The sequence below is a fragment of the Engystomops pustulosus genome, chromosome 7 (assembly GCF_040894005.1).
Source record: "Engystomops pustulosus chromosome 7, aEngPut4.maternal, whole genome shotgun sequence".
NCBI lineage: Eukaryota > Metazoa > Chordata > Amphibia > Anura > Leptodactylidae > Engystomops > Engystomops pustulosus.
This window is the reverse complement of record NC_092417.1, coordinates 123926901-123946189: the sequence shown is the minus strand read 5'-3', so window position 1 is coordinate 123946189 and position 19289 is coordinate 123926901. Positions and strand designations below refer to the sequence as shown.

The 19289-nt window shown below is 41.1% G+C and overlaps 1 protein-coding gene across 3 annotated transcripts in view; it reads left to right on the top strand.

Annotated features, from left to right (window-relative positions):
• NECAB2 (N-terminal EF-hand calcium binding protein 2) overlaps window positions 1–19289 on the top strand; it is a 535939-nt gene that overhangs the window by 113833 nt on the left and 402817 nt on the right. Inside the window, exon 1 of one of the 3 annotated variants that reach the window (XM_072117737.1) lies at window positions 7423–7518. The exons of the other annotated variants lie outside the window; for them this stretch is intronic. Within the exon in view, the coding sequence (XP_071973838.1) occupies window positions 7473–7518 (46 nt within the window). The 5' untranslated portion in view covers window positions 7423–7472. Of the gene's footprint in view, window positions 1–7422; window positions 7519–19289 lie in introns of those variants that run through there. 3 annotated transcript variants of the gene reach the window in all.

The window sequence follows — 19289 nt, the reverse complement described above, 5'->3', positions numbered from 1 at the left end:
GCATTGTAAGAAGTACTTTCAGCATTTACATTTATTAAAAAATATGCAGCCTTACTGAGAACTCCTGTAATGGTTGCTGGCGCCCCCTGCTGGTAGCTGTGTCCGTCCTGAGTTACAGATGATCTGGTCGAGTCTATGGACTCAGCTAGCTGCTACATATTCCTCTCCACACTGAGAGATCAGCTGACACTGTGCATCCAATAGGAAGTGAAATAGGATGAGGGGCAGAGTGCTCAGACATCTACAGGAGTGATGCCTGTGATCTCCACTGCTTACTGCAAGCCTCAGTTTCACAGGTGCTTACAGTGCACATCCAAGGTAACTGTAGCCTGCTGTACAGAGGTCAGTCCTCCCCTAACAACATGGCTTTAAATCAAGAGATCAACAACATGTGAGAATCCATGTATTCATTATCTATTTCTTCCTCCCCTGTAATCTATCATATCTTTCCTATTTATCTCCCATCTATTTATCCCTTATCTATCTGTCTTTCCATCCATTTATGTAGCCATCTTCTATCTATCCTGAAAACGGTTACGATTTAGTCGCACTTCCTGGTAAAGAGGTAGGGATCGGGAGGTGCAGTTGCCTATAGCCTGTTGTAGATGTGCTCTGGTGGTGCAGTGCCCTGGTTGGCGCAGCGCATCGCTGTGCTGTACTGCCATCCGTCCAGATTTATTAGGCCAGAGTCAATGCAAGGAACTTAGCGCCGGCATATGATAACTTAGCCCCGTATAACTGTGCAGTTACATAACCCTTTAGGGATGGAGGGGTTAAAAGGGACATGCCCTGCAGTAGGGTGGTTGCTGCAGGATGTTTCATGCCCTGCAGCTGGGCACAAGCTATATGATGTAGCAAAATTCCACACAAGACAGGATGTGGCATAGATCCAATTGTGCCACTGATCAATTCTATCGGAGCCTCCTGATAGATCCGAAGGTGATGTTTACATCAAATGCTGGTGCGTGATTCGCCAGTGTATGATGAATTCCCCCAATGAGTTTTGTTTTAGCCACATTTAGGAATTAGTGGTCACAGCTCATCTCTTGGTCCTGACACAGGCACCCACAACCAGCATCAGGAGCCAGAAAATATATTACTCAAACTATACTGAGAATTGATAGGTGGTATATACACTCACCGGCCACTTTATTAGGTACACCATGCTAGTAACGGGTTGGACCCCCTTTTGCCTTCAGAACTGCCTCAATTCTTCGTGGCATAAATTCAACAAGGTGCTGGAAGCATTCCTCAGAGATCTTGGTCCATATTGACATGATGGCATCACACAGTTGCCGCAGATTTGTCGGCTGCACATCCATGATGCGAATCTCCCGTTCCACCACATCCCAAAGATGCTCGATTGGATTGAGATCTGGTGACTGTGGAGGCCATTTGAGTATAGTGAACTCATTGTCATGTTCAAGAAACCAGTCTGAGATTCCAGCTTTATGACGTGGCACATTATCCTGCTGAAAGTAGCCATCAGATGTTGGGTACATCTGATGCCTTTCTTCAAATCACCTTTCATCCCCATACTGATGCTCGGTTTGAACTGCAGGAGATTGTCTTGACCATGTCTACATGCCTAAATGCACTTAGTTGCCGCCATGTGATTGGCTGATTAGAAATTAAGTGCTAACGAGCAGTTGGACAGGTGTACCTAATAAAGTGGCCGGTGAGTGTATATCACGTACTGCGGACTGACTGTTAATATAGTATATGTGTGTATATAATAAATATATATATATATATATATATTATTTTGCATATACAGACCCAGACCCCATGGTCACCCTGATCTTTGGCAAGTGCTCACACATGGGTGACAATCCATAAGGAAATCCTCAATCCTGCAGAGTTCTGTGTGCGTGGCCTGCCAGGACTCCAGGTGAAAGTAATCCAAAGTAACACTTCTTATAAAATAATATATTCTTTATTTCTTCATTTTTAAATTGCAAAATTGCAGGGGACATGGCAGAGGTTTTGCCATGTCCCCTGCAATTTTAAAATGAAGAAATAAAGAATATATTGTTTTTTAAGAAGTGCCCCGACCCTTTATTATTTTGAGTATGTATGTATTTGGGTTGCTGGGTTTTTTTTAGCACATTTTTTATACATGAGTGTATATGGTATATGATCCATCACTCCTCAGTATAGTGTGTATATATGATATGATAGTCCTTGGTGTAGTATATATGTTACATTTTATGAGCAAAATTATCTAATTTATAACAACCCTTACAGATAGACAGTGTATGTTGCCTCCTGCAGCCAATCCCAGGTCAGCTTTATATATATTTTTAACAGATTTAAAAAATTTATAGCTGAGCTGTGACTGGTTGCTATGAACAACTAAGGCACTTGCGACACGTCCTATCTTTCCCTGTGTGCACAGCCCGTACGCCGTGCATTTCTATGGAGATGGGGGGTCAACCCTCCTCCTCTCCTTTGGGCCTGACGTATGCTGCATATGTTCGTGTGAATCTAGCCTTAGACCTAGACTAGACTGATTTACAGTTTTTATTAATGAGGCTGACATGAAAGTTTCAGGATGTAAATATTTATGAATATACAGGTTGTTTAACCCCTTAATGACCGCCGTATTGGCTTTTTACGGCAGTCATTAAGGGTACTTCTTCTGATGCGTCCGCCTTTCTACGGCGGCGCGTCAGAAGAAGATTTCGGGACATCGGGTCCTGCAAGTGCCGGTGTCGGGCTGTGATATCACAGCCTAAACCCGGCACTAACACCCGGGATCAGAAAAACTCAGATCCCGGGTGTTTAACCCCTTACACGCTGCGGTCAAGCATGACCGCGGCGTGTAAGCATGGCCCGCGTGGATCGGATCCCCCGGTGTGCTTACCGACGAGTGACCCGGGGCTTCCAGCTCCTCTACCCGCCGGGTTCTGCCTTCCTGGCAGGACCCGGCTGTAAGTAACTGAGCATGCGCAGCATGCTCAGTTACTTTCACTATACACTGCAATACAAGTGTATTGCAGTGTAAAGGCTTAAATAAGCGATCGTACGATGTTCAAGCCAAGAAGTAGAAAATGTAAAAAAGTAAAAAAAAAAAAAGTTTAAATCATTTTATTATATAATTAAATAAATAAAATAAAAGTCCCATAATCTCCCCAGTTACACATAAAATGCGAATAAAGTATATAAAACACAAAAACACACGAAAAATGTACATATTTGGTATCACCGCGTCTGTATCAATCTGTACAATAAATCTAAATCAATCTTGAACCCGTTCGGTGAACGACGTAAAAAACTCGAAAAACTTCCTGTAATATACAATTTTTCATCAAACACCATCACAAAAAATGTTCTAAAAAGTGATCAAAAAAAGTTACGTTCCCTAATATGATAACACTGAAAAGAACAACTCTTTTTGCAAAAAATAAGCCCTCAACGAGGTCTGACAACAGAAAAATACAGAAGTTATGGCCCTATAAAGTTGTCAATAGTAAAAACAATGCAATTTTCTCCAATATTGGTTTTGCTCAGGAAAATTGAGCAAAGATAAGAAAAACTATATAAATGAGGTATCACCGCAATCGTAGTGAACCAGAGAATAAAGATAAAATATTATTTTTATGTTACGGTGAGAGGGGGGAAAAAAAGTGCTAAAAATCCAAAATAAAAATTGATGATTTTGTTTGTGTCCCCCTTGAAATAGTTAATAAAATCTGATGAATAAGCTATAGACCCCCAAAATGAATTATCTATACATTGCATCTCATCCCGTAAAAAATAAGCCCTCATATGTTTGCATTACCAAAAAAAATAAAAATATATAGGTTGTACAATGTGACAATACAAATCTGCTGTGAATGGCGCCTCCATTCATTCTATACTTGGCCGTGCGCCCGTACAGAAGTTTACCACCACATAGGGGGTATCAGTAAACTCGGGAGGAATTGGGCATCAAACGTTGCAGTGCGTTTCATCATTTAATTTATTCTGAAACTGTCAGTTTGGCCTAAATGAATGTATTTTCCCAAAAAATTCCATAGTTTCTAAATCGCAGGTCCATATTGTTTTAACCCATATGAAACACTTAAAGGGTTAATGAACTTAATAGAAGTTGTTTTACATACGTTGAGGGGTGAAGTTTCTATAGGGGGTAACTTATGTGATGTTACTATTATTTAGGCCTTTCAAAGTCACTTGAAAGCTGAGTTGTCCCTCAAAATGTGAGTTTTGGCAATTTTCATGAAAATAACATCCTAGAAAAATGAGAGGATGCATAAAATAACCTCCCTCCATAGAGAATAGCGGCGCACGGCCGCACACATGCCAAAAGATAGAGCATGCTCTATCTTTTTGCGGTGTGCGGGCCGGATCGGTGCCACACATGTGTGGCACCGCATCTGCGCTGCGCCGCTATTGCCGTCTATGGGGACGTACATGCGGCCGCAAATTTGCGGCCGCATGTACGTCCCCGCAGACAGCCATGTGAATGTGCCCTAAAGCAGACATTCCGTAAATGTTAATTATCAAGCTTTTTGGGTAGTTTTACTTCCTGTCTGGAAAGCAGAACATTTCAAACTTGGAAAATGAAGAATTTTTACAAACTTGTGCCAAATTTTCACTTTTATTCAGAACGAATCGCAAAACTTATCACTTAACATGAAGTACAATGTATCACGAGAAAACATTCTCAAAATCACCAGGATTTGTTAAAGCGTTCCGAAGTTATAACCAATTATCGTGAGACATGTCAGATTTGAAAAATAGAGTCTGGTCATTGAGCTGAAAACTAGTGTCGGTGATAAGGGGTTAAATCCTTATCATATAATGATATTCTTGAAAAAGAAAATAAGTCTCAGTGCCTTAGAAGGTAACAGCATGCTGCTGTGCTGGGGATCAGTAAGTGCAGGGACTATTTGAACACCACAGGTGGAAGTAAACTCTAAAGTCAGTGATGTAGAATTGAGGCCAATGAGTTGTGGAATAACTGCCTCTATGGGGCAGATTTATCAAGCTGTCTGAAAGTCAGAATATTTCTAGTTGCCCATGACAACCAATCACAGCTCATCTTTGATTTTACCAGTGCTCATGAATATTTTAAAAGGGAGCTGTGATTGGTTGCCATGGGCAACTAGAAATTTTCTGACTTTCAGACAGCTTGATAAATCTGCCCCTATAAGTCCTGTGCATGTGCGTGCTAGGCCCCTCCCACATCTGCTTCTGTGGAACAGAATAGAGGCTGATCAAGCATCATAATAACAAATAAAAAGGTATCTTTAATTCCAGGTTACCATTATGGTTAGCTTTTTAAAATATTTTAACCTCTTTGGGAGTTTTTGAAGTCATTTGGGTCGTGGCGTAACCCCTTAAACCCCATTCACGCTCCGTGATGGAGCTATGAAGGGTGTAAGAAGAGGGCTCACACGCTGAGCCCTCTTCATACAGAGATGGTCTTTGCTGCATATTGCCACAAAGACCCATCGCTTCCACCCCCAGTCGGTGCTTGCACCGATTGCGGGTGTTAACCTGTTGTTTGCCGCCGGCACTTAAAGTGTGGCTGCGCATCGTCGCTAAAATGTGGCCTACGGTTGCCATGACAGCCTCGTATCTTCGTTTGACCTGAGGCTGAATGGTTTCTGAGGATTTGTTACAATGAGCCAGTGGTGGCGAATCTATGGCATGGGTGCAGAGGTGGCACTCTGAGCAATCTCTGTGGGCACCCAGGCCATCACCCCTGCAGAGAGTTTCCAGACATGACTCAAAGCCCCCTCCTGCAGTCCCTGGCCACCCAGGTTGTGCTGTGATCAGGGCGATTTTAAAGCAACACATAGTTAGCTGCCCAGGACTAGAGGAGGAGCATGGAGGTGCAGACAAGGCTGCGTTATTATTGGAGCTCCTGCTATGGGCACCGCAATTCTTTCTCTTCAGGTTACCCTGGAAGGAAACTACAATGATAATCTGAATTTCTCCTTTTTCTTTCAACTACATTGGTGTCCTTTAGGACAGCAATACAATTAAAAACTGTGACAAAACAGGTAGTAACATGTTACTGGTTAAATTGCCACGTTGGCACCTTCTACATACATAAGTGGGTTTGGTTGTAGTTTGGGCACTCAGTCTCAAAAAGGTTCACCATCACTGCCCTAGGGGGGTCTGAAAAATAGTAAAAATAAAAAAACATAAAAATTCAAATCACCCCCCTTTCCTAGAAGTCATATAAATATAAATAAACAGTAAAAATCATAAATACATTCGGTATCGCTGCATCAAAAAATGCCCGATCTATCAAAATATAATTTACTTTTTTACTGCATTTAACCCTGTAACAGAAAATAGCGTCTAAAGTTGAAAATGGCACTTTTTTGCCACTTTGAAAAATATTAAAATCTATAAAAGGGATCAAAAAGTTGTACAGTCATAAAAATATGATTGAAAACATCATCAAAAGTCGCAAAAAAATGACACCACCCAACAAAGTATGAAAAAGATGATGCCAGATGCCAGAAGATAGCAAAATCAAAAAAATATATATTGTACTGGAGGTTTTAATTTTTGTAAATGTATGAAAACATTATGAAACCTATACAAATTTGGTATCCCCGTAATTGTACTGACCCAAAGAATAAAGTAGACATGTCATTTGAAGCGCGCAGTGAAAGCCGTAAAAACCAAGCCCACAAGAAAACGGTGCAAATACAATTTTCACCATTTTCACTGCATTTGGATTTTTTCCCCACTTCCCAGTACACGTTATGGAATATTCAATACTATCACTATGAACTGCAATTTGTAGCACCAGGGCCAAGTCGTTAAGAGGTTAAATGGAATTTTAATGCTTTCAGTAATGAAAGTGTTCTGTAATTGGACGATACAGTATCTTTTAATAATAATAATTCTTTATTTATATAGTACCTACAGATTATACAGCGCTGCACAGCACTTGCCAAATTGGTCCCTGTCCCCATGGTGCTCACAATCTAAACAACCTACCAGTACGTTTTGTAGTGTGGGAAGAAACCGGAGGAAACCCATGCAAACCCGGAGAGAACCTACAAACTCTTTGCAGATGTTGACCTGGGTGGGACTTGAACCCAGGACTCCAGTGCTACCCACTCAGCCACTGTGCTGCCCTATCTATTTATAGAGATTAAGCTTGTATTTTTTTTACCCATACATGTGTATGGAATGTATTAAACATACTGAATTGAGCAGATAAAAATACACACTTTAAATTAATTCAAGATGGCCAATAATGGATTTATTTATAATATAATGTTTACCCTGACCTTTCTCCCTGCAATTAGTACAGCTTTGTGAATCCAATTAAATGAAAAAGGGACATTCTTTCTGTGTACATTGTTAATTACCCTCTGTGGAGCTTCCTGTCTTCAAGGAGATTTCTAAATGAGTTCCCTAAATTATTTATAATAAACAAGTGACTGTGTGTGTTTTCCCTGCCACTGAGAACTGATTCAGTTCTTTTACTTTTCAAAATGGCTCACAGGATGCTCCATGTTTTCCTGTCACAGCTGAAAACGGGTAGGAAGTATCTATGTCATCTTTATATTTGTATGATGTATAGAAGGGGAGATTTGCTTCTTAGTTATGTAGCCATTTTATTTATATAGTCTTTTAATTGTTACATTTTAATTGATTGCCTCAGGTAAATATGTATCTGGTTGTCTGTTCTCTGTGCTTGTCTGTGCCAAACGATGAGAAAGGTATTTAACTCCTACGGGACTCAGCCTATTTTGGCCTTTAAGAAGGGGCCTCATTTTTCAAATCTTCCCTGTGTCACTATAAGTGGTTATAGCTTTGGAACGCTATGAGATATCCAGGGGATTTTGAGATTCTTTTCTCGTGACACATTGTACTTAAATTTTTGGATGAAATCTTTTGCGTTTAGTTATGAAAAAAAACAAAATTTGGCAAAAATTTGGAAAAATTCTTTATTTTCAACGTTCTAAATTCTCTACTTTTGATGCAGATAGTCATAGCTCCCAAATAAATTCATAACTTACATTTCCCAAATGTCTGCTTTATGTTGGCATGTTTTTTTAAGATTCCACATATTTTACTAGAATGTTATGAGGCTCAGAATTTAGGTATCATTTTTCACTTTTTTTTGTAAAATCACCAAGACCTGTATTTAGATGGACCTGCTCAACTTCTAATTGACACTGAGAGGCCTAAATAATAGTGAGACTCGTAAATTACCCCATTGTGGAAACTACACACCTCAACGTATGATAAACCACTTTTAAGAAGTTTGTTAACCCTTTACATGTTTTATAGGGGTTAAAACAAAATGGAGGTGCAGTCTGCAAATTGTAATATTTTTTCACAATACACCCATTTTGGGTGGAAAATTAAACATTTACAATGGATTAAATGAATAAAGGCTCCACAAAGTTTGTTACCCAATCTCTCCCGAGTACAGTGATACCCCATATGTGGTGTATGGGGTATGGGGTGTAACCTGCTGTATGGGCGCACGGCCGGGCATAGAAGGGAAGGAGGCGCCATCCAGATCAGATTTGCTATGTCACATTGTACAGGCTATAATTTTTTTCTTTTTTTTAATGTGGACCTATAGGGGCTTATTTCTTTTGCCACATGAGATGCACTTTTCTGGTACGTAATTTCGGGGAATCTATAGGCTAATTGGTGAGATTTTATTAACTCTTTGTTGGTGGAGGAAATGAAAATCATCAATTTTTAGAAAGTTTTTTTTTTTTGGCTTTTTACCATACCTTAAAAATAGTATATTATTTTTATTCTATGGAGCGCCATTTTTTCCCATTTTTACTGAATAAAAAGTAATTTTGGCGAAAATGTTAATTTTAGCAATCACTTTTTAGAGCACTTTTTATAGGTATTAATTAAAAACTATCTTTTTTGGAGAATTTTTTTTGGGGGGTGGGGGGTTTACGGGGTTCACTTTGGGGATCTAATAACAATTCTGTTTTATTATGCAGATTGTTACAGATGCAGTGATACCAAATATCTGGGGGTTTTGTGTATTTTAATCAATTTTACTGAATAAAAACTAATTTGGAGAAAATCTTGTTCATTGAGAAAATGACATTTTAGGGGCTTATATTTTTATGTATTTATTTTATTTATTTATTCTAATGTGTAAACTTTAGTGTTCTTACATTTTTTTACTTTTCCATACTTGAGCTTGAACCAGTGATGCTCAGATCGCTGTTTCAAGTCTAATACACTGCTTGACAATACTAATTCATTGTAGAGCAGTGTAAACTGTCTGAGCATGCAGACGCATGCCCAGACAGTTTACAGTCAAACCCGGAAGGGGTCTGACTGTCAGGAACATCGGGCATTCCAGTGGCACTCGGCAGACCTCGGGGCTGCCCAGAAGTGGATCGTATCCTCCTGTAAGGGGCACGGAGGATCCGATCCATTGGGGGAACAGCCTTACACGCCGCGGTCATGCTTGACTGCGGCTTGTAAGGGGTTAACAATCGCGATCGGAGTTTGCTCCGATTGTGAGTGTTAGTATGTGGGGTCAGCTGTGATAGACAGCTGGCAGCCTCTGCTTCTGGTGCCGGCTCTGTTCGTGAGCCGGTGCCAGAAGCAGGACGTTATAGTACGTTCTGGCGTGGGAAATATCTACCCGCAGGGACGTACTATAACGTCCTGGTGCACCTTGAGGTTAAGTGTACTAAAGAATATTGATTGCCATTTGACTATACCATATATCCATTATGCATCAAAAATGCTTTGGAATCTCTGTATTACTTGTATTTAGCTTAGAGTACTGTGCTAAACCAGACATGTGGACATGGACACAAATAAAATTACTGCACCTCTAAATCTGTGGCTTCAACCACATTTTTTTGTTACCAGTAATCTCATATTGGTACAGGCGAAACGCGTGGGGATTACTGCCCCTAGTGCCCAAACACTGACGTCCTCTATCCAGGTAAATGGTGGCTACCCTAGCACCTTCTATAATGTACACTTACTATACCACTTTTATGGCTCAAATATAATGTAATATATTGTATTGATGGTGCCTCTTATATGAATACTGCAGCCTGTTTATATGCATTGAACCGTTTATCATTGTGCACTGGGGACAAGGGTATATGTAGAGCACCTAAGGTGCTTTTTTAATTGTTTTTATTCTTTTTGTATCTGTGAAATTAATAAAATTGTCATATTTACCTACTTATGGGCATCCGCTTTTCTTTAATATTGTCATAATCTTATATTGGTCATCATGAGCAGGCACAATGGACTCCAGCCCCCCCCCCCCCCATACCCATCCCACCGAGCCTTTTGTGGAAAAGTGCAATGCAGGTGTTCCATCTTAAATCTGCCTCCTCCCACCAGTAAAATTGTTTCTGATTTATCTGTTAGCTCCACCCACTGTCAGTTGGCTATGCCCACAGCAGATTCATGAAATAGTGAGAACTTCTGCAGTTTCTCAGACAGTGTTCACTGCTGGTTTACTGTGCCGTGAACCCGTCAGGCAAAATAACCCCCTAAACTTAAATATATTTTCATAAACTGCCATTAGAAAGCATTGCCTCTATCCCTTCTTTGTCCCTCTACATGCCTGTAAACTTAAGAATAAGGTCCTAAAGCTGTATGCAAATGACCTATGAGATGTCCATGATGAGTCATTTTCATATTCAAGCTGTCCAGTTTATTCATGAGTGGGAGGCACAGCCACACTCCCACTGCTTGACTGACAGCCTGTATAATGATGTGAGGTATAATGGTGTAATGGCTCCTCAATGTGTTTCCTGGTGCTGGCGGCCACGCCCCCTGCAGCCTGTGTGTGTATAGGAGAGATACAACAGCTCCAGGCAGCCATGTAATAGCAGTACATGTCAGATTCATGTGTAGCTGATGTCTGTGTCTCACACATGTGTATTAGGAGGGAGAGCATGTCAGCAGATAAAGCACATACACTAGAAATGCTTTACTATACATTACACACAGACATGAGCAGGGGGAGGAGAAGGGAGGGATAACAGGGGTGACATCACTGCCTCATGTGACCAGCCTCCTTTACATAATAAAAAAAAGATGATTTTACAATGTTTAATGTATAAATTGCCTAGAGAAAGGCTGGGCTGGAATCCTTGTGAGCTGCTCCAACAGGTAATGGTGACAGAAATAGTGACGGAGACCTGATGCCAGGTGTCCTTTAAGGTCAGAAAGTAGACAGGGAGAGGACTTCCTGTCTGCTAAGGCTAAGATTTGAAGAGACACAGAAACATGACTCTTCTATACTCATTCGTGCCTCAGTGCTAGATAATCTAAGTTAATATGGGAATGACTTTCAACCCTTTACCAGCAGGTATTACTGGTGTGAGATGTAAAATTCTGGTGACCGCTCTTTTTTAAGCAATATTGTATTTAAAAATGGCAATTTACAAACATATCAAAATATCCATGCATGTTTTTGTGTTTTGAAAAATCTTATATCCTTAATATACATAAAATGCTAAGCTAAATACAAGTAATACCTGTATTAAAAAAGGGGGATACTTCCAGTTTCCAATAGAGAAGCTGAAAAAATGCACACACAGTGTACTGCATAAAACAAGATCTAATGGAAAACACTTTCTTTTACCTGAAATGTTACGATTTTAAATTTTTCTGAAAAATGCCTATGTATAATATAACAATAATAATAATTGAGAAATAAGCATACAATGAAGGTATTGTTAAGCATTTGGTTAGTTTTTCTGTAGATGTGTTCAATAAGTTCTTCTAGCCACCACAAAGAATGCTTTGTTGTGATAAAGATTATCATACGGGCAGCACCCAACTTACAGATCTTTCTGACCACTGTGACCTCTAGTGAAGCTCTCTGGATTCCGGTAAATTACTGTACTTTATCCTCGGGCTGCAATGATAAACTGTAAAAATTATCATAAGCTTAGGCTGACACAGATAATACCCTGCAATACATCAGTATTAGCAGGGTATTAACATGAACAAGCAATCAGATGATTGCTTGTTCATATCCCATGTTGAAACTAGTAAAAAAAATGCAAAAAAAAATATTCTTAGAAATAAATTAATAAAAATGCCCATAAGCCCCATAAACATAAGAGACATTTAACACAAAAATTCTAAATCTTAAAACAAACCACACATATATAGGGGCAGATTTATCAATCAGTCTGAAAGTCAGAATATTTCTAGTTGCCCATGGCAACCAATCCCAGCTCAGCTTTCATTTCACCAGTGCTCATGAATATTTTAAACGGGAGCTGTGATTGGTTGCCATGGGCAACTAGAAATATTCTGACTTTCAGACAGCTTGATAAATCTGCCCCATAGTATCACCGTGTCCGTAACGATCCGTACATTTAAAAAAGATTGTCAGAATTCAGGGGTAGTGGACCCCCTGTGCCACCGCGAGCGATAATGTAAGCCGACACCTAGGAATGGAGTCTAAGTGGTACCTGGTTTTTACCAGAGCCCGTCGAAAATCATATTGCACTTGCTGTGGCAGGGTACCACCAGGTCACTCCACAGACACGCCTTTGTCTGCAGTGGTGGCCAATGAGAAGTACAGAAATGTAAGGAGGGTTCATGGTGGGGGACAGGAAAGAGGTTGAGACAGGAAGTACAGGATCAACGTCAAAGGCAGAGCAGAGTATCAGGGCTGACAGTAGAGGAGCGTAATCGGGAACAGAACCTGGGTCACAGCGGGAAATCAATAGACGGGCACTAGGCAAGGACACAAGCTTTTTCAACGGCATAGAGCACTAAGATCTGGCAGGGAATGCTGGGAGAGGGCGGCTTTTATCCATATCCTGGAATGGCCAGCACCAATCGGAGTTCCGCTGGCCCTTCAAATCTTCAAGTGCCGTCTCGCGCACCCCAGGGGATGGGGACACACATGCCAGGCTGCCGGACACGGGGGCTGGGGGCTGGTAAGACAATGCGGAGGAGGGCTGGGGAGTGGATAGAGACACGGGTGCGCCCGCAACCCGAGGTTTGGGGCCACAGGGGCACCCAGGACAATCATTACTGAAACCGCTTGATGAACACCGTAGAAAAAAAAGTTAACCCACCAAAATTATGATTTTTAGCTATTTCATCCCACAAAAAATGCAATACAAAGTGACCAAAAAAACATATCTACTCCAGAATGATACTGATTCAAAGTACATCATGTCCCGCCAAAAAAAGCCAACAACCAGCTCCTTAGCCAAGAAAGGAAAAATATTATGCCACTCGGAAGATGGAAAATGATAGATTTTTCCCCACATTAGGGTTTCATCTGGCAAATTTAGTAATCATATTGACCCATAGAATAAAGATAACATCATTATTATACGGTGAACAAAAAAATTTAAAAAATCCAGTACAGAATTGAAGCTTTTCTACTCTTGCCCTCAACAAAGGGGATATCAACCCAAAAATGGTAACAATGGAAAAAGCATCTCATCCCGCAAAAAAAATGCTGTCATATGGCCCCAATAACGAAACAGCTAAAATTTTATAGCTTACAATCCTGGCAGCTCCCTTCTGTACTCACTAGGGGTTTGTGGGCAGACACGTATGGGCTGCTGGCATTTATGTATAGAGCGACATTTGTACATTCATATCCATGTTTTATTCATTAGAGGGGTTGACGCAATTTTAATGGACATAATGGACATATTTTATAGACCGCATATAATAAATTGTGATGCTGTAAGGAACTTACATTCCTGGATGTACTTTGGTAGGGTGGGATTTTTATGCATACTTGGTTGTTGTATTATTAAATTTGTAAATTCTTGTGCATATCAAAACATTGTATATCAACTTATTCTGTTTATGAGAAAATTGTGTGCATTAATTTGTTCTATCAGGTTGACATTCAATAGAAGTGGTTGGCCTGATTTGATTTAAATTTATTTTATTTGTCATTCTGTTTTTGTACTAAATTTTAAGTTGTATCATACACGTACCTATTAACCCATACTGCGGCGTCCTGCTGGCGTGCCTATGCACGTGTGCCAGACTCGCGCATGGGGAAGTGCACGATCTTGGGACACATCTTCATGGTAGCACCTGTACTGTCATGTGATCCAGGCGGACGCACTTTTGGTGGCGCGTTTCCGGTGCGCGACCTTAGTGTGCTGGTGCATCACGTGGTAGGCGCGCCTCTAATCGGATACACTGACAGTAAGTACTTTGGTTTGGCACAACACCAATACTTTACCTCCTGACGAAGCATTGTGTGAAACGCGCATCAGGGTAATTCATTTGGCCCTCCCGTCTGATTGTCCCCGGTCCGCCCGTCATTATGCCTATGGGTAAGTGTGTCTTGTTTTTGAACCTGTAATACCGGAAGGTACCTCTGGCTTACTTTAATTACTGGTTTCACTTTATCATTGTCACCTTACCCTTATTTGTTCCATTGTTGGACTTATTGTATTTTTATAGAGGGCATTTGTTGACCGTAGGACATTCAGTAATAAGGAGGGGGCCATAAGTACTCTGTGGATGGCCCACCCTTCATCTAGGACTAATTGTTTCCCCTATGTGAATTTATTTCTTGATCTCCCCATTGTGGGATATACATGTTTGTTTTTGACTTGTATGGAATATTAATAAAGGATATGCCTTTTTATACTACTCGTTGGCAGCTCTTTTCTTTGGTATTTTTGGTTGTAGCGGTTTGGGAGTTGTTTGGCTTTGGCTGTGCCATAATATGTAGGGGCATATTTGGTTTTTGTTTCCTAAATGAACATATAACCTACAAAATTTTCTAAATGTCACCTCCATTTTGATTTAATAACTATGAAGATCTCAATTGGTTAACAATGGTTGAAAATGAGATGATTTAAAATTTTGAAAACTTATCAGACAAAATTTACCACTTAAGTGAAGTACAACATCTGAGGAAAAAGCAATCCCATAATCGCTTTGATAAGTAGCAGTGTTCAAAAATATAAAGCGCCGCATGTCAGATTACAAAAAATGGGGCTGAGCCTTATGCTATAAACTGTCTGCGTCCTAAAGGGATTAAGCTTCTTATGCTCTTGTTTTTACATTGAAAAGTGTAAATACAGTCCTTAAAATCCTTGAAGCAGTTATAGTGTAGTCCACACACTGCAAATTGGAAGTAACATCACCATAGTTGGAGAGCTGCATGCACTCACATAAAAAAAATATATCAAAACTCACCTTTCCAGCTTCCCCCACTGCTGGCTATATACTGGGGCAGGGGGCTGGCTATATACTATGGGGCAGGGTCCCGCAGGCTATATAATGGGGAGGCTGTGACCAATACATTTCCCACCCTCGGCTTATACTCGAGTCAGTATGTTTTCCCAGGTTTATGTGGTAAAATTAGGGGCCTTGGCTTATACTTGGGTCGGCTTATACTCGGATATATATGGTATGTTTTTAATATAAATCATGATATTCTGCAGCAGCTAAGGTGAGAATTGAGGCTCTGCAGCAGCTGAGGTGTGTATTATGAGGTTCTGCAGCAGCTGAGGTGTGTGTTAAATTGTTTTCAGTGACATAACTGATAGTTATAAGTATGTGTCAGTGGCATAAGTCATGGTAAACAAGTTCACACCCAGGTAACACTACCATTCACCGTATAAAAAATACTACCATATTAAAAATACAGATAAAAAAGGGGTGTGCCTAAAAGGGGATTACCGTATATACTTGTATATAAACAAAAAATGTGCTGAAAAACGTCCCCTCGGCTTATATGCGAGTCTAGTAAAAAAAAAAATTACCCACTTAAAAAAAATAAACTTAAATACTCACCCCCCGATGTCGGCGCGGCTTACCGATGTCCCCGAAGTCAGCGTGTTCCGTCTTCCTTCTCCACGGCTCTTGTTTTCTTCGTGGCCGCGCATACTATGACGTCAGCAGCGGCCGCGTTATAGTATGCGCATGCTAGAAGAAAACATGGCCGCGTCCATGCCGGAAGAAAGAAGAGAAGCCGCGGAGAAGAAAGAAGACGGGACGCGCTGACATCGGGGACATCAGTAAGCCGCGCTGACATCGGAGGGTGAGTATTTAAGTTTTTTAAGGGCCGTGGGGGCAGGCTGCTGTATACTACTAGGGGCTGCTGTATACTACTCGGGCCTTGCTGTATATTACTAGGGGCTTGCTGCATACTACTAGGGGCTTGCTGTATACTACTAGGGGCTTGCTGTATACTACTAGGGGCTTGCTGTATACTACTAGGGGCTGCTGTATACTACTAGGGGCTGCTGTATACTACTAGGGGCTTGCTGTATACTACTAGGGGCTTACTGTATACTACTAGGGGCTTGCTGTATACTACTAGGGGCTGCTGTATACTACTAGGGGCTGCTGTATACTACTAGGGGCTTGCTGTATACTACTAGGGGCTTACTGTATACTACTAGGGGCTTGCTGTATACTACTAGGGGCTTGCTGTATTCCCACCCTCAGCTTATACTCGAGTCAGTAGTTTCCCAGTTTCCCAGTTTTTGGTGGTAAAATTAGGGGTCTCGGCTTATACTCGGGTCGGCTTATACTTGAGTATATACGGTACATGTAAACACATGTAATCGGTAACCATCAGTAAATGACTACAGGTGTTGGTTACCGACCACATGAGTTTACATAGAAACACATATGTGATTGACTGTAGCACACCCCTGTGAACTTTGATTCCATTTCTAAATGCACTCAAAGTGCTAATGTGTGACCGCACCCTTAGGGTGCAATACTTTTTTTTAAGACCTATAAGGATATTCCAAAATGATAAAATTGTTATAGAACCTTTTTTTAATTTTTAGTTTTGTAGGTGTTAAACTGGAGAAATATGTACTATTTAATGTATAAAATACATTTTATTTCAGTTTTCAAATTATCTTAAAATGGCCATTGTAAATTAAATTATATAGGGGCACATTTACTTACTCCCTGATGCGTTCCCCGAAGTGCATTGTCCGGCCAAAATGCACTGTTCCGCGATTCACTAACGTCGTGCACCCAATATCCTGCATGTGTCGCTTCCCTGCTCAGGTCCACGAAGTTCACCATCTTCTGTGTATGTAAGTGCTGGTTCTTGCAATACAATTTGAATGTTAAATCCTGCGCTCAGTCCCGCTACCGATTTTTTCTTCTAAATCCCCGTCACAGTGACGCAAATCCCGAAAAGGTCGGGAAGTCCAACGAAAATGTGATGCGCAGAACCTTAGTAAATAAGCTCCAATATGTTTAGTCTTGGGTTTTGGGTTTTTGCTGAGCAGATTTAGCTAGAATACCTTTCTGTTACCATGATACATTTCAAGGTGTAAAATGAGTATTTGGACCCCACAGGTGTTCAGAAATTTGGAATTTTGCTGTGTAACTATTTACAAATATTGTAAGGAATAATGTGTTTAATTGTACACACACTGGATTGGTAGGAAGGAGGAGCATGAAGCGCGCACCGTGCCACTTAAGCACGTGAGCCCGCGACGGAATGCGCTCGGTACTGGAGTGATCGTGCCAGCGCCGGAGTCTGTTGCTCTCCTCCCCGCTATCGTGGTGTGAGGGCTGATCGGAGGTGAACAACCAGCGGTGGATTGGTGGAGCATGCGGCGCTGCATCTCTGATGTGCCCTCCGTGTAGTGCAGCGCGGACCTGAGCGATGGCAACACGTCTCTGGGGCTGTAATTGAAGGTGTATCCCCTAAGAATGCCGGTGTAAGAAGGACCTTGGATCTTCTGTGACTGGGACGACCCGCCTGTGAGTGAACCTCGCCGATGTGGTCTTCCCAGCTGAGGATAATATCTTCGCCCCGGATAGTTATATGGAGATCGCCTGCATGCAAAATACTGTTCCAGTGTTTATCGCTACAGGGAAACAGTCTCCACGTGTGATGCTGCTTTAGCGTCTATTTCTATATGGATACAGCCTACACATGAAACGCTACCTCAGCTCCTTCTGCCGTTTGGATAAATTTTGCATGGGAATCATTGCTCCAGCGTCCATTGCCCTACCTCGATGCGTGATGTCCAAGGAGTGGTGAGATATATGATCCGTGCTTCTGCTTCATTAATCGCTAACTATGCTACCTAACTTTGTTTAATGAACCATTTGGCTCTCAGCTAATTGACTAACCATACTGTGAACACTCTCAGGAAACTCGACATTTCTCCCCTTACCCGGAAACTAATAGTAGCTAACTACTAATTCCACTAACCCTCTCTGCGCTTTATACTACTACTTGCTTGGCTGCGAAGTGTGTTATATGTGTGTTATATATTCATTCTACCTATCGTGCTACTAACTGTGCCATTAACTGCGCTACCTACTGCTAAGTGGACTTTTGGGACCTTCAGTATTAAAACAACTAAATATAGTGCTGTGGGAAACATTAAGTCAGTACATCTGCTAAATCGCATGTTTTCTAATAGGATCATCGTGGTTTCGATAATTTTTTTTTTTTTTGTTGCTATAGGTAATTGTTCAATGCCAGTTATTAATTGTTGACTGTCCTTTTGATATCGTGGCTATACCTGTAACTGAATATTGTCCTTTTTTTGTGTACATCTTATACCTTGTATCTATCATATGCATAGAATAAGATCCTTAATTGGTTGACGATAAATAATAAGATGGCAAGTAAGAGACAGACCAAAAATAATAACCCAAAATCCAGACTCTCTGAGGGGGGGGCGCTCCCCTGGGAAGAAAAGGAAAGATGGTAAAATGAATAGCTTTCTTCAGTCGCCAGTGTCTGCACAGAACAAGGTTAAAAAAAGTGAAAAGAACAAGGGTCCACAAGAGGAGCTGGACGCTATAGAAAACACCAACTATGGAGACAATGTAGATGCTGGGGAATCAAGGGACTCTGAGATCTCCCTTAAAGATATATCTTCCCAGCTAACCCAATGTCTTAATGCGGTTGGTAATGTCTTAAAAGAGATTGGGTCTTTGAAAACAGATGTAGTTTCTATAAAGGAAGAGATGCAGAATCTTAGAAAACGCACAGAAGAAGCCGAAGTAAGGGTGGGAAATGTTGAGGACAAGGTGGAGGTGCTTATTTCTAAAGTTAAAATGTTGGAAAGTAATGAGAAGGGACTTAGGGAAAAGATCTTGGATTTAGAAAACCGCTCGCGTAGAAATAATCTGCGAATAGTTGGGATCCCGGAGGGATCGGAAGGGAAAGACGTCACTAAATTTGTTACAGATTGGTTGGAGGCCACCTTCTCAGAGGAGGTTCGCACCAGGGTCTTTCTGGTCGACCATGCACATCGTGTTCCTGCTAGAGCCCCCTCCCTGTAGGGGAGCGACCTAGGAACATCCTGGTGCGCTTCCTCTCCCAAAAAGATAGA